The 16,545-nt window shown below is 38.2% G+C and overlaps 1 protein-coding gene across 9 annotated transcripts in view; it reads right to left on the bottom strand.

The window, feature by feature from the left end:
* The window catches only part of LOC122560137 (YTH N6-methyladenosine RNA binding protein F1), a 36,820-nt gene that overhangs the window by 18,202 nt on the left and 2,073 nt on the right, over window positions 1-16,545 (bottom strand). For all 9 annotated transcript variants that reach the window (XR_015759564.1, XR_015759567.1, XR_015759566.1 and 6 more), the window contains exon 4: window positions 1,557-3,083. Coding sequence is in view for 3 of the 9 variants with exons in the window: in XM_043710419.2 (XP_043566354.1) it covers window positions 1,557-3,083 (1,527 nt within the window). In the remaining 6 variants the exon portion in view is untranslated. The remainder of the gene's footprint in view (window positions 1-1,556; window positions 3,084-16,545) is intronic.

Below are 16,545 nucleotides of genomic sequence, written 5' to 3'. Positions count from 1 at the left end.
CTCTTTCTCCCTATTCCTTGGCTAGCTAGCACACGGCACAGGCAACAAACCAGAGATAAGAACTCTTTGTTCTAGCTCCAAGTTTCTACCCAGCTCCCTGAATTTCTGCCTTAAATCCAGAGGGGATTCATTCACTTTTATGCATTTCAAGACATCCAGCACCACCTACTCTGCAATATGGCCATTTTTCAAGATGTCACCCCGTTTATTTCCCCACATTTTATATCTTCCAAATCATTCTCCAAAAGTAAACACTGATGAAATATTCCTTTAGTATCGCACCCATCTCCTGTGGTTTCATATGTAAGTGGCCTTGTTGATCTTTAAGGGGCCCTATTCTCTTCCTAGTTACCCTTTTTCAATGTATTTGTAGGATCCCTTTGGATTATTTTAAGTGTAAATCCTAAATGCAATGCTCTAATTTTTTTTAAGATTATGACCTCATGTTTTGGATAAATGTGTAATTACACTTCTGATTAGGTTGACTAGAAAATATCTGCCAGTGAAACATCAAGTCATTGGGATCTATGGCTCTAATTGTTGTTTTAAATGTAGGGATGAATTTGTTCTCCAAAAGAAAAAATCCTGTAGTCAAAGGAATGCATTCAGTGTACAAGGTCTGCTGTAATAAGATGCATTGCCTTTACTGTCGCAGAATGAGTATTTGCCCTATTCAAGCAGTTCCAAATATCATATTTTACGAGTTGTGTATAGAATTTTATATATTTGAACATGAACAGCTTGAAAAAAAATTAAATTGAATATGAAATAATTTGTTAAATGCATTCCCGCACACCCATTCCCTAAGATCATCTGCAGTCATTGCTTTTGAATAAATAAGGGCAAGAATAATAATTTAAAAAACAGGAGAACTTATGGATATATGTTAGGCATAAGATTTCATCATTGAAATTTTAGTGTATCATTACAGCAGCTTTAAGTGAAAAAAAAACTGAACATACTTTTTAAAAAAAGTCAGTTTTATTTCCCATAAACTTCTGAAGCTCAGTTCCAAACAAAAGTGCCATAAATTCCAAATCACCTTTAATTTAGAACAGCATATCCTTACTTTGGATACATACGTTATGATTATAGCGTGAAATAGAAATAGCCACATTCAAGTAGCTGTTTTGAATGGATTGCTAAATACTAGGTTGGGTCAATTAGTGTAACGTTAAATAAATTTCTGGAATCCAATACACAAAATAAAAATAATTAGCCTATAGGCCAGGGATGGCAGAGGGGTGAAAGAAAAAGACCCCTGCTAACTGGTGTGTAATCCCTAAAGTTTCAACTGCAATCAAATCAAATTTTCTTTTTCGTTTTAAAAAAAAAGATATGGTCCATTACATGACAGTTATAATTACATTTCAATCTAATTTTAGTTAAATTAAGTCATGTGTAAGAAATTAGTTTCTTTACAGTTACTGGCTGAATTGGAAATCAATTGAAAAGCAACTAATTTCGTGCAATCAAAATATATATTGTACAATAAAATGCCATCCTGTTGGCTGGTAATTTCAGCATGAATGCATGAATGATCTAGCAGGACTTACCTTACGCACAACTTCCTCTTCTTCCTGACGCTTTTCGTAATGTGAAAAGTCATCAAAAATTGAGGTGGTATGCTTGTAAGTAGCAATAATTTTGAGCACTTGCTTAGCTTTCTCTAAAGGAACCTCCTGAGTGTCCCGAGAGTTAGTGACTGGCTTATTATCATTGTTTTCCAAACGGATATGCCTCAGTTGGTTATTAGGTACGTCCTTTACAAAGATCCACTTAACGTCAAATTTGCCTTTCCACTTGTCCTGTGACCAAACCCCGGCACATGTACCATAGTCCACTGGTGATTTCATTTCTGCCACTCCACAGAAGTGTCCACTGCCATTCACACTGAATAGTAAGTAAACAGGGGCTTTTCCAGCCATCGAGCGATAAGCACTGTCCAAGCGTTTGTTGCCATGCTCAGTACTGCACCAAATGGAGTACTTGATAGAGCGATGGATATCATCCTCAGAGTAGCTCTTGATAATAAACACTCGGCCATTTTTAAGATTCCAGTCAAAGTCTTTTGGGTTGTAGCAGTATGCAGCCTTCAACTTTTCAAGAACAGGATGAGTCTCATTGCTTGGAGGAGAGCTAACCGGTAGATTACCCACCGAGTTGCTTTCATTACCAGTTCCGCTATTTTGACCAAATGCTGCCCCTCTATTGCGAGGGGCAATCCATCGGTTCTGTGGGGGTTGTTGAGGATTCTGATAAGGTTGCTGTGGAAGTTGTAATGGCTGAGCTGGAGGGGGCTGAGTCAACTGCTGCTGTGGAACTGCCTGAGTATTAGGGGTCTGATGGGTTGGAGGAGCTTTTGGTACAGGTCCTTTGTTGTCCCATGTACCAATGTCCATATTGTGTTTTATAGGTGGTGGAGGTAATGCTGAACCTCCTACTGCTGCTCCCGTCTTTGGTTTTAATTTTGGTTGAGGCTTGGCTGGTTTACTTGCAATGGCAGCCCATGATGTTGGCTTTGGAGCAGATACACCAGCTGTTGAGCCATTTCCAGGTGCTGTGTTGGTCATACCTGGGCTGTTTACCACAGATCCTACAGTCTTTACACCTGATGATGTCACAGCTCCAATCTTTAGTCCAACCATCCCCTGTTCAATGCTATTCATGCCTGGTGCCTTATTTAAGGTATCATTTGGAAACCCTGCCTGTCCATCCACTATTGTTCCTCCCAAAGAACTAGGTGGGTAACTATAGCTACTGCCATATGCTGAGCTTGGTGTTTGTTGTCCCTGAGATCCACCAGTTCCCCATGCAGAAAACCCTGGATTTTCAGGGAAAAAGTTGAATCTATGTTGGTTTAAATATGGGGTACTCCCTAGTCCCCCAGGCTGACCAAACACAGCATCATGCATGAAATGATGGTCTCCATTACTCAGCTGTCCATAAGTTGTTAAATATGGAATAGGAGGATCACCGCCAGTGGACCATGGTGCTGCTTCACTAAGAGAATAGGAGAATCCAATGGACGGGGCATAATAACTTGACAAATATGGATCAGTCATTGAAGGATAGCTGTTACTCTGTTGATTGAAAAAGAAAAACATAGTTATAATACTATTATTCTCAAACAGATGCAATTCATGTTTTCCTTCTGCCACAATGAGGAACTGCATCAGAGATTGATTTTTTTTTTAAAAAGTGATTTGTCTCATCAAGATTGCAGTTAGTTACAGTCAATTAGGCTTCATAAGATCTTTAACTTCAAATGTACTTTAAACTGTAAAGTCTCACCTAAACCTCTACTAGAAAATTAACCAGACCTGCAAGATCACAGCTGCAACTAAGACCACATTAGCATTAGCGATGGAGTACAGGAGGCCTTCCACCCAGAAATTCAAATGTAGGGACATGAGTTTATGGGGCAACGATTGGAGGCAATGTCCTGTACAAATAAGCCATTCAAAAACACGCCCATTAACACAAGCAAGCAACTGGACTGACAGGAATATTTTTCAGTCAGGCCTAATTTTTCCTGTTAAACATACCACACTAAATTTCTGCAGAAACCTCAGGATGTCACAGCAGGACTGCAGTCTTCCCTGCAGAGTCTGGTAACATAGCATTACTTTAAAAACTTGTTTATTTTACATTTGGCTAAGATATGTAAATATAAATTACACAAATTTGGAAAATGGCTAAAGCAAAACTACACAGTCTTTACTTCCTATCTGGAAGTTTTAAATATTAGCTCAAACTAACATTTCATTAGATGCCAGCAGGTGTAATGAAGTAACAACAGGTCAGTAATTATTTTAAATAGTTTAAAATTAATTTTGTAAATTGGACTGCCTGAAAAATTTTAAAGTTACCGTCTCACTGAAATTAGTGGAAGATTATCTCCAAGATGGTTTCATGTTACTTGGCAAAATCCAGTGACCATCAGTTTTTCAACTTCATGTCAAACCTGCACTGCAGAGGCTTCATTTGATGCAATGCCAAAATAAAAATTGCCTCAAAGCTAATAGGTCTTTCTTAAAAATGCATTAATGAGATGCAGGTATTGCATACAAGGCCAGCTTTTATGGACAATCCCCAAAGTCCCTGGCAAAGCATTAGCAGTTGAGAGTCACATCCTTGAACTGGTGCAGACTATGTAGTGACAGCACACCCATATTGCCATGGGAAGAACAACTCCAGGACTTTTGACCAGCAATATAGTTTAAAGCAAAGGTGATGGTATGACTGGAAGGGCAACTTGGAAGTGATGTGCCCTGCACCTGTTGCCCTTGTCCTTCAAGATAATAAGAGATTACCAGTTTGGAAGTTGCTCTTTGGATGGCATTAAGTTTTCTTGTTAGACATCAGATAAATCAAGCAATGTGAATACATTGTTCACACACATGGTTTGGGGAGACTTGACATTAACATAATTGAATTTATCAACATTCTATTCTCAAACAAAATAAATGCCCAGAAGATACAAATTAAGATGTTAACTTTCAACAACAGAGTTTCGGATATCATTACTTTTCCGAACAATGTGGGACTGTCTTATTTTTAAAAAAGGTTATGGAATTGGTCTTACTATAGATTCCAGAAATTGAAACAGGAGTCCATCCATTAAGCTTGTATTAGTGTTTTCAATGAACTGAAGTTAATTATTGCAATGCCAGGTCCAACCCTTTCTGGCTTTCTCCAATTCACTTTCCAATAATTTGGGGTTGCACAATGGCTCAGTAGTTAGCACTGCTGCCTCACAGCACCAGGGACACGGGTTTCATTCCCACCTTGGGTGACTGCCGATGTGGAGTTTGCACATTCTCCTCGTGTCTGCATGGGTTTCCTCCCACAATCCAAAGATACGCAGGTCAGGTGAATTGACAATGCTAAATTGTTCAGTATTAGGTGCATTAGTCAGGGGTGAATGAAGGGGAAAATGGGTTTGGATGGGTTACTCTTCAGAGGGTCTTTGTGAACTTGTTGAGCCGAAGGGTCTGTTTCCACACTGTAGGGAATCTAATCTTATCAGAGTCTTTGAACAACAACCTGCATTAATCTAGTGTTTTTAGAGTAAAACCTCCCACGATATTTCACTTCAGTCGTTTAACAAAATTTGACAACAAGCAAACATAGAGGACAAGTTTTGTCAAGACAAAGCTCCTTAAAACTCAGAAGACATACAGAGGTGGAGGAGGAGTTTGCAGAGAGAATCCCCGAGCTCAAGTCATAGCCATGGATAGTTAGGACAGAGTGGAGCAGTGTTCGCAGCTCAGAAGGATGTAGGGTGAAAACAGATTGCAGACATAAGCGTGTGGTGATGGTGAGATTTGAAAACAGAACTTTAAAATCAAGGTGCTGCTTAACTAGGGGTCTAACGTGGGTCAGCAAGCACAGGGATGAAAGTGAATCAGCACCTGGTGCAATATGTTATTAGCTAGAGTTTAATGCCTTCTAAAATAAAGTTGCAGAGCTACTTGTGCCATGTCCTAAAACTTCTTTGCTAAAGTTAGTAAATCTCAAAATGGTTCGAGTCCTGATGAAAATTGTGCAAGATTTTAATGACTAAAAAATATTCATTTGATTGAAATGAATAGTGCTCCTTTAATCGGTTTAAAAATTTAAAATTTGCGAACTGTACAATTGCAAGCTATGGCAAACCAAATTGGCACAATTCTATTCAAAACAAACAGGAATGAATTCGTTGTGACTGGCTGTAAACTGAAATCAGAACTTCCACTGTCTGAAAATAAAACTCAACTTGCTTATTCTGTCTACTTCTCGCCACCAGAATTGAGATGAATCTATTAGAGAGAGTATATAAAACGTTTACAAGAATGGTTACAGGGAAGAGGGTCTTCAGTTAGAGAGATATTGGAGAAGCTGGCATTGTCCTACTTAAAGACATTAGGAAAAGTGTTCAAAATCTTGGGGGACCAAGACAAAGTAGGCGAGGAGAAACAGTTCCTGTTGGCAAAAAGGTCAAGAACCCGAAGACAGATTTTACAAATATGATTAGTAAGAGAATCAAATACAATAAAAAGAATCTTTTTTTTTAAAACATAGCAAGTGATTAATATCTGTTTGCAAGTCTGAAAAGGGTAGATAAAAAATCTGGCTTTCAGTGGGAAGTAGCCAACCAAAATTGATGGGCTACAAGGACTAGAGCACTGGGACTAGCAAAGATGCTCCTGCAGAGAACTAGCAATGACAGATTTAAGACTAATGGTCCCCTTCTGTGCAGGAAACATTCCATGATTTTAATACATTTCCTCAAACCAAAAGTTACATGTAGCTTTTCTCTAAATTGACAAAAGATTTTCTTTCCCTTTAAGGTGCAGTATTTAAATGTGCTATAACTATAGAGACAGATTAGATTACTTACACAGTGTGGAAACAGGCCTTTCAACCCAACAAGTCCACACTGACTCGCTGAAGTGCAACCTACCCAGACCCATTCCTCTACATTTACCCCTTCACCTAACACTACCGGCAATTTAGCATGGCCAATTCGCGTAATCTGCACACTTTTGGACTGTGGCAGGAAACCGGAACACCCGGAGGAAATCCACGCAGACACGGGGAGAATGTGCAAACTCCACACAGACAGTCGAGGTGGGAATTGAACCCGGGTCTTTGGCGCTGTGAGGCAGCAGTGCTAACTGCAGTGCCACCGTGCCGCCCACTAAAACAGCTGTAATTTTAGCATCACACTTTTAGTTAAATAATTCAGTACCAATGTCTAAGGTGCCATTGCTCTTCTTAAAGAATTACTATATTTCTCCAAATCTCCAGGAGATATCATTCCTATGCGCTCTAGTTTTTTTGGCTGAATGCTTAAACATCCTATAGATCCACAACAGAGCTACCCCAATACTGACCTGTCTGGACCTTCGCATACCATCAAAAAAATGTTCAAAAGACAAAAATATTGAAAAAAATTATTTTAAAACATCCTGACACACAGCTATTAATCTGTTGCCATCAGAAATGTTGAATTTGCTCTCCCAATAGGATTAATATAATTGCACAAGGATCCAAATGCACTGCAATGTAACTGAAAAGCAACACTTTAAGCTACTGAAGAAACTAAACATCTTCAACCAATATAAATCCATTCGGAGCATAAAAGCTTTAATTTGAGTTTCCCTAATTATCTTCAAAATGTACGTAAGAATGTGGAGTTTGCAAGTCTCAATATGTCCATATTGGTTGAAACCTGAATGACATTAGAAAACTAAAATAAAACGAAGAACTGCAGATGCTGGACTTCTGAAAGAAAAATAGAAATTGCTGGAAAATCTCAGCAAGTCTGACAGCATCTGCGGGATTAAAGCAGAGTTAACATTTGCATGTATGGGAAGAAAACAGTTCTGATAAAGAGTCAGTGAACTCAAAATATTAATTCTGCTTTCTTCACACAGAGGTTGTTAGACCTTTTGAATGTCACCAACAATTTCTGGTTTTGTTACATTGGATAACTAAATTAATTCTTAAATTCCAATATTGTAATATTCATTACAGTAGAACCTATTCACGCCACAAAACAATTAACACTGCTTATGTTTAAGCACATTTCTTAAAATGGAAGCAAGTGAGCCAAACACTGCTCACATAAAAGCATACCCTGGGTTGTGAATGGGTTCTGTTTGAGTCAGTTCCCAGAGTTGGAACACTATACAGGATAATACAAAAGTAGCCATTCATAAGTACATCCATACGTTGGATCTTGAAGATTACATCACTGCACAGGATTGCATTCTTTAAGTATTCATTACTTAAACATTCATAAATCAGGAACCTGCTGTAAGACAACTTGAAGGTAAGCCATCAAATGTAACATCAATGACACTGCCAAAAAAATATAAGTGCAGCTACAATTAAAAGGGTATTAAATTGTCTAGGTGGTCAAGCAGCATTCATATGCATCTGGTGCCCTGGACAAATAAGCAATTTATTTTTCCAAAATCTACTTGCAGTCAAAATTCTGGAATTCTGCTAATACATTACCAATAGGCTTCCTAGGGCAGATAAAGGAATCCGGAGAGTGGGAAAAGAAGAAAAATAAAATGTAACACATTCAGAAGTTTTAAATCAACTGAACCATTCTAGACCTATTCTATAATTTCGTCTCCATATTCTGTTTACAAATTTATTCTGCAACTTTTTAATCTTCTATTTGGCACTTTTACAGTTTCAAGATTTAAACATTTTCAGAGTTTCAGCAAAGCAGTCATAAGCAGCACAATTGCCAGTTCAACAGAATGAGAAATTACTAAAGCAGCAATCAAGACATAACTCAACATTGACCTAAAGATGGCTATTTGTTTCTTAGACATCAACATGGTGATATTCACTTCAAAACAAACAACACATTGAGTTAAATTATGAAAAGTTTAATGGAAATTGATAGACAGTTCTGTAACAGTGAAAAAGTTGAATAAAAAGATTATGATTAACAAAGTTGCACTGCATTTGGTGCAATGAAATAATCAGTGTACTACAGAGAGATGTGGAGCTGTTTGCTAATTCATTACGTTCCACGTACTCGCTGTGCATTTCAGAGTTTATTGTTTGAAAAAATCATGAAAGTTTGCCTCTTAATGTGAGACTCTGATATCATTAAATTGGATATGGAACACAGTGCACATCTTAGTCAAGTGGGGGGGAGGGGGGGGAGAAAATTATTTTGGGATCCTCCACATAAAATTTTGGGTATACATTCATGTCTATTTAAACTGTTGTCAAACCACTACTTTGTTCCTTTGCATGACAACAGGGTCATACCAATGAGCCATGTGCGAAAGCAGTCTAAGTTATCAAAGTAATTCCGAGAGGTTTTGGTGTAAAAGGTGCATAAATTTCCTTTTAAAAAAAAAATCTGTGTAGTAAGGCTGTAACACCATTGTTATGCAGAAGATTAGAAAGAGTTCTTGGTCAAAGTTTGTGGGTTGCTAAAATAAAACATTTTGATACTAATCCTACCGTGTCTCCACTTGGTGAGGGACTCAAATGACTTCCAATCTAATTTGCATACTAGCCAAAAATTCAGTAGTATAATCAGTGTTACAGCTTTCTTCCTCACATAATCTAACTCCTTGATTGAAAAATTACACACATGCACCCAAAGAAAATAGCGGTGAGCAAAATGTTTTCAAATGTTAAATGGAAACTTAGGTGAAGTAGGCAGATACACGATTGAGACCTTCAGTTTGTGTCAATACAGAACAACATCGGTTATCCGACCATTAGTCATCCGAGTTTTGGATTATCCGAACAATATCTCAAGGTGCCGATGTTTGGGTAAACTGTGCTATCCGAACATTCAATTATCCGAACAAAATAGTCCTTGCCCGTGTTGGTTGGATAATCGAGGTTGTCCTGAACATAATTCCTGACTATGCCTCATGGTTTAGATAATCTACTAATACTGCTGGATGTATTGTCACACCATCATTGACTCTGTTCTAGATATTTAAGGTTGTACGTTATAACATGTTAATTTAGTTTCGAGTTAACAATTTTAGTTTAGCTCATCCCCTTATTAAAATAACCAATTTCTGGACGTAGGTTTGCTCGCTGAGCTGGAAGGGTAATTTCTAGACGTTTCATCACCCTACTAGGTAACATCTTCAGTGGGTCTCTGGGCAAAGCACTGTTGATAATTTCTGCTTTCTATTTCTATGTTTGGGTGGGTAATGTCATTTCCTGTGGCGACATCATTTCCTGTGGTATCATTTCCTGTTTTTTTTCCCCTCAAGGATGGTAAATGGGGTCTAACTCAATGTGTTTGTCGATAGAGTTCCAGTTGGAATGTCATGGTTCTAGGAATTCACGTGCGTCTTTCTGTAGGAGAATTCCTAGAAGCAGGCAATCCAACCAGAATCCTATCAACAAACACATCAAGTTAGACTTCATCTACTATCCCTGAGAAAAAGAACAGAAATGTCACCAACCCAAAGAAACCCAAACATATAAATAGAAAGCAGGAATTATCAACAGTGCTCTGCCCGGAGGCTCACTCAAGCTGTTACCTAGTAGGGTGATGAAACGCCTGGAAATGAACCATCCAGCACCAATGTCAATTTAATAATGCCAACAAGAATGCACAAAGACCTCAGAGGGAGGTTCAACAGAGAAATGTAATTATTTATCATCTGTCAGTTTAAAAAAAATGCTTTAATATCAGGTCAAACATCATGAGAACCATCATACAGCACTGCCTTCACATTGAACACAGCTAAAAAATGCAACAGTTTATATTACTCAGATTTTAAGTTAAATTAGTGGTGCAGTTACATATTTCAGTGGTGCAATTCAAAATGATCACTTCATCTAACATGGATGCCAAACATGCTCTCATATTATTCCTATGGACAAAATGCATGGCATTGTCATTAAAAAATTCAGATATAAACATTATGAATGATCATGTCACAAGTATGGAAATCTCACAAATCAACTGATTTTACTTCACTGAGGAATACAATTGCATTGAAAATAAGCCAAATAAAACAAAACTTAATTCAAAGGATTGCTAGGAAAAGAAATAAAGTATTACTTGGGATGTGGCTACCACTCACTGGACTCACCCCAGATGAGCTTTGCATGAAAAATAAAATTAATCGATTGGAAATACAGGAGATTTTGTGGAGGATAAAAGGAAGAAAATTAGACAGGTAATTTGGTGTTGGGAAGAAACAAAAGGTTCTGTAGATAGACTTATGTAAATACACCTCACCAGAGTGGAATTAATTGCCGAATGTTTGCTCCAGTTCTGATCAGTTTTGTTTGAAACAGCGCCATTTGTGGTATCTCATCAAAACAGCAGGTTCTAGAATATCTCCTTGCAACAACATAAAAGGATCAGGAACATGTATCAAACGCATATGAGACTTAGAGGAAACTTGGATGTGTTAGGATTCCTATGCACCCATTCCTCTGAGTGTTGGGAGGCTGCAAGGTTCAGTGGTACTATCAAAGAAACTTTGCAAGTTGGTACAATCCATAAGATACTATGGTTGCAGTGCAAACTATGTATGACAATGTGGAGTAACTGGATATTTACATTAGTAGATAAAATGCTGATGAAGCAGCCCACATATTCCTATATAGGGTGTTGAGAGTCTTGAAAGTTATTGGAGCTGCATCTATCATCTATCTTGACCCTGGCTTGTACCTTGCAGGTGGCATAAAGGCTGTGAGGAGTTCAGAGAGTTAAAACCAGTCTGTGATCTGCATAGGCATTCATGGTATTCATGATTAATAATGATCCATCAACCAAATGCCCCATGTCCTGACTTTTGTTGATGTTAATTGCTGCCTGCCACTTGTTGGGTTGGGTGCAAATGTTACTTGCTACTAACCAGTCAAAGTTTAAATGTTATCCAAGACTTGCTGCATGCAATATTGAACTATGATTCATTACTCAAGGTTATGCAAATTGAGCTGAACACCAGTATCACAACAGTCACAATTCTGTCATTAAAACGGACAAAAAGACAATTCATAAAAGGAACTGAAGATAGTTGGGCTCAATAGGGCCTTATCTCTTGCAAAGATTTACATCATGTTTTTGTCTTACAATTAAATTCTTTACAATATTTTTGCTACAAATTGCTTTTTCTGTAAATATTACATCTCTTGGAAAAATGTGCAATTAACTATTCTGAAATATTTAGATTACTTCAAACAGAATTCCACATACACTCAACAGAAGATGATTTCCAGATCTAATACATCAGCTCTCAACAAGCAATAATTAAATATTATTCCAGTCCCATTAACACATCAGTTTTTACAAAATGTTACGACATAATTAATGGAATTCAAACTAGTAAAATGGTCCCAAAAGGACATGTTTTTGGGGAAAAAAAATGTGGTCTGAAATAATTGTGTATTACTGTGAAGTTTGCTTACCATTGTAAATATTAGCAATTTCATGTTAAACATGCCCCACAATAAAGAGAATATAGCCACAAATGTAATATATTCAAAACAATGATTGTCTGTTCAAGTATCTGTTAACAAAATCAAAATACTGGTCTGAAAAAGCAAAATCAGAGTATATATGATGCAATTTGGATTTTAAATAACACCAAAACATTTTTAGTTAAAAACCAATTACTCTAATCTCTCGTTATATATCAGTCTGCCATCCCAGGAATTGGTCCTTCATTGCACTCTACAGACAGAATATTCTTTCTTGCAGGAGATCACCAAAACTGCATATAATACCCCAGATATGGTCTCATCAAGACCCTGAATAAATTGCAGCAAGACATTCCTGCTACAGTACTCAAATTCTCTCACTATGAAGCCCAAAATACCATTTGCCTTCTTTACTGTATGCTACAGTTGCATGCTTACTTTCAGCAACTGATGTACAAACATATCTCCCTCTTTTCTAATCTATTGCTTTTTAGATAATAATCCACCTAATTTTTGTTACCAAAACAGATAACCTCACATTTATCACATTATAACTTCAAGTGCCATGCATGTGCCCGTCCACTCAACTTGTCCAAACACACTAAAGCATCTTTGCAACCTCCTTACAGTTCACTCATGCTCATCTAAAATCATTAACATATTGTAGCTGGGGCCCTAGCACTGCCCACCATTCAGAAAATGACATGCTCATTCCTACACTCTGGCAGACTGGGAACGGTCAGTACACTACTCCAATCTCTTGCGCTTTAATTTTACATGCTAATCTCATGTCCGTGACTGGGCACCTTCTGAAAGTCCAAGTAAACCACATCCATGGCACCCCATTATCAACTCGAATGGTTGTAACTTCTTAAAATCCCAGTAGGTTTGTCAAACGTAATTTCTGTTTTGTAAATCTACGTTGAGTCAGTCCAATTCTATCACTGTTTTCCAAGATGAATATTCAACTGTTTCATATCAGATTATAATAAAATTAAGAACACAGTTGATCAGATTACTACAATGAGAACAAGCTAAAAGTGTAAAGCACTAGAATGGCAGAGTGGCTCTGAAGTTAGCTTTGCTGCCTCACCGAGCAAGAGACCCGGGTTCGATTCCTGTCTCGGGTGACTGCCTGTGTGGAGTTTGCACATTCTCCCTGTGTCTGCATGGGTTTACCTGGGTTGCCACCCAGGTAAATAGTGCGGTGAAGAAGGCATATGGCGTACTGGCTTTTATTGGTAGAGGAATTGAGATCCGGAGCCCTGAAGTCATGTTGCAGTTGTATAAGACTCTGGTGCGGCTGCATCTGGAGTATTGTGTGCAGTTTTGGTTGCCATACTATAGGAAGGATGTGGAGGCACTGGAACGGGTGCAGAGGAGGTTTACCAGGATGTTGCCTGGTATGGTAGGAAGATCGTATGAGGAAAGGCTGAGGCACTTGGGGCTGTTTTTATTGGAGAAAAGAAGTTTTAGGGGTGACTTGATAGAGGTGTACAAGATGATTAGGGGTTTAGATAGGGTTGACCATGAGAACCTTTTTCCACGTATGGAGTCAGCTATTACGAGGGGGCATAGCTTTAAATTAAGGGGTGGTAGGTATAGGACAGATGTTAGAGGTAGATTCTTTACTCAGCGAGTCGTGAGTTCATGGAATGCCCTGCCAGTAGCAGTAGTGGACTATCCCTCTTTATGGGCATTTAAACGGGCATTGGATAGGCATAGAGGATAGTGGGCTAGTGTAGGTTAGGTGGGCTTGGATCGGCGCAACATCGAGGGCCAAAGGGCCTGTACTGCGCTGTATTTTTCTATGTTCTATGTTTCCTCCAGGTGTTCTGGCTTCCTCCCACAATCCAAAGACCTGCACGTCAGGTGAATTGGTCATGCTAAAGTGCCCACAGTACTAGATGCATTAGTCAGGGGTAAATATAGGGTAGGGGAATGGGTCTGGGTGGGTTTGGAGGGTCGGTATGGAATTGTTGGACCAAATGGCCTGCTTCCATACTGTCAGGAATCTAATCTGAGTGAGGCAAGCTAAAGAATAATGATCAGACTATTTTGATACCTCCACTTATGGAGTTTTAACATTGTACAACATTGAAGTTTGTTCTGTTGAGAGGTGTAAAAATCAACACTTGTTTTCAACTATTGACTTCTATTTGTTTGTTACACGTTTTCATACAAGTTAAAAGTTTCAATGAAGTCAAACTCTACATTTTAATTGGAAGTTCAATAATCATTTGGTTGAAATCATGAGAAATGAATGTTGCATGGTCATAATGATGCCGAACATCAGTGCAAATAAGATGATTTGGAAAAAGCATCTTATTTTGGAGATCAGACTTTTTCTGCTTACAAAAAATAAGAATTGATGTCACTTAGTTCAAGTAGTTCTCAACAGTGCTCAAGCAAAGAAGGAAAATAGAATGACAGCATAGAAACAGGCAACTCTCGTCCAACTTATACCTATGCTCCTCACAAGTCTTCTCTCACCATCATTCATCTAATCCAAATCAGCATAGCTTTTTATTCCTTCCTCATATCTATCCAGTTTGTACTCAAGTACTTCTCTATTTGTCTCAACTACTTGCTCTTTATTTTAATCACACTCTTAATAAAGTTTCTTCGGAGTTCCCTCCTAGATATAATTGTGACAGACGTTTATTTGTTCTCCTCCACAAGTAGAAATATTACAGTATGCACCCTTGCAAAAAATTTCCAATCTTAAACTGGAGGTCAGTGAGTTCAGTTGGCTGGATTATGATGCAGAGTGATGTTAACAGCGTACCAGCTAAGATTACCATGGAGATCCCTCCTTCTCAACCTTTCCCCTCACTGGAGAACTGGCGACCTCTGATTAAACTATCACAAGTAATCTTTCTCTAATGAAAGAGCAGCTCCATAGTCTACTGGTATTACGGTGACTCTACATCTACTTTACTTAATCTTGAAGTCCTGCATCAGTTCACCCTCACCCCTCTCTCTCTTCGGACATAGCATTTCAGTCGCAATACCTTGTAAATCTCAAAAGCTTTACAGTGAAGAGAATCAGAATTGTGCCCGGTACTAAGAGGTTCTGTGTATGCTAAGCATAAGTTTCTCATCTGTCTTTTATTACCTATCCAAAAACTGACTTCAGTGCTGATTGCTGTTTTGAAAAAAAATCACTTTATTCACCTGTTTTCAGTAAAGTTGATGACTTGTGTATCTGCATGAAAATATTTCTACTTCACTTTGTCTATTTTCCATCAAGTCAGTAACATCCTTGGGCTTTTCAGCAAAATGCACTGGAATAGCATTAGTTTTTTTTGTTGAGGAGTTAGTTTACTGTAACATTTTCATTCAGAATTAAAAACAGTTCAAGAACCTCAAGTCGATTGCCCTAATATGCAGCAGTTTAGCACATACTTAAATAATTTTAAAGAACCAAGGATTTCTGTGATGTAGGTTAAAGAAACTCAACACTGGCTTAAATACCTAACAACTTCCCATTAATTTTACAAACATTGTTCGAGGCAGCACGGTGGCTCAGTGGTTAGCACTGTTGCCTCACACCAACTCACAGCCTGGGGCGACTGTAGAATTTGGCACATTCTCCCAATGTCTGCGTGGGTTTCCTCCAGGTGCTCCAGTTTCCTCCCACAATCAAAAGATGTGCAGGTCAGGTGAACTGGTCATGCTAAATTGCCCGTGGTGTTAGGTGCATTAGTCAGAGGGAAATGGGTTTGGGAAGGTTGCTCTTCGGAGGGTTGGTGTGGACTTGTCGAGTCTGAGGGCCTATTTCCATACTGTAGGGAATCTAATCTAATCATTGGGATAAAGTAATATGAAATACTGCTCAAAACACTTGACTTAAGCAACAAGTATCTTATATACATTGAATATTCAAATCAGAGTATAGTGTATTTCCTAAAATACTTCATGAAAATTAGATATAAATTGTAAACTTAACTAAACAAAGTCATATTAAAAATACCATGGAGGCTTACTGCTGATAGCAATTCCTCCAACAGCACAACAAATCTGACAGAAGCAGTCATATCACTCAGGAAAATCCAAATTTGATACTTAATCTAGGCTGAGTTATCTGATCACAGACAATACAAAAGCAGGACAATAGACCTCTGCACACCTGGGATATGAAGTGGTCAGAGAGAAAAAAAATCTGTCAAGGCCCACTTGTCTGATCACAATCAACTTCCAATTACTAGCAGTGCATGTATGAGGATGTTGGATGAAGACAGGATTGAGACAGGCTGAGATTCCCCTGCATCAGACAGCTTGCTAAATCTTAGTCAAGGCTCAAACATGAATTCCATATTACTTAAAAAAACAAGGACTATACCTCAGTGAATGTTACGAAGAGAAAAGAACAACAACAGCGACAATTTTTTTTGGTGCTTGTACACAATTTCCTAATTTAATTAGAGGATGGAACTTATTGGCTAGATGAAAATATGGAAATTGATACTTTTGATAAGGTGCCCTTTAACTAATAACTGAAATTTGATAGTGTGCTCAAGTCTACACATAACCAGAATGTTAATTTTGGATTGTCAATTTTGTCCACATCCTTGGTTGAGATGGCACACTTTTGCACAGCAAGTCCCTTCA

Source organism: Chiloscyllium plagiosum, unplaced genomic scaffold (genome assembly GCF_037043375.1).
Source record: "Chiloscyllium plagiosum isolate Xiang-an unplaced genomic scaffold, Cpla_swu_hap1 HiC_scaffold_15, whole genome shotgun sequence".
NCBI lineage: Eukaryota > Metazoa > Chordata > Chondrichthyes > Orectolobiformes > Hemiscylliidae > Chiloscyllium > Chiloscyllium plagiosum.
The sequence above is the reverse complement of the archived record's forward strand: the minus strand, read 5'-3'. Positions and strand labels throughout refer to the sequence as shown.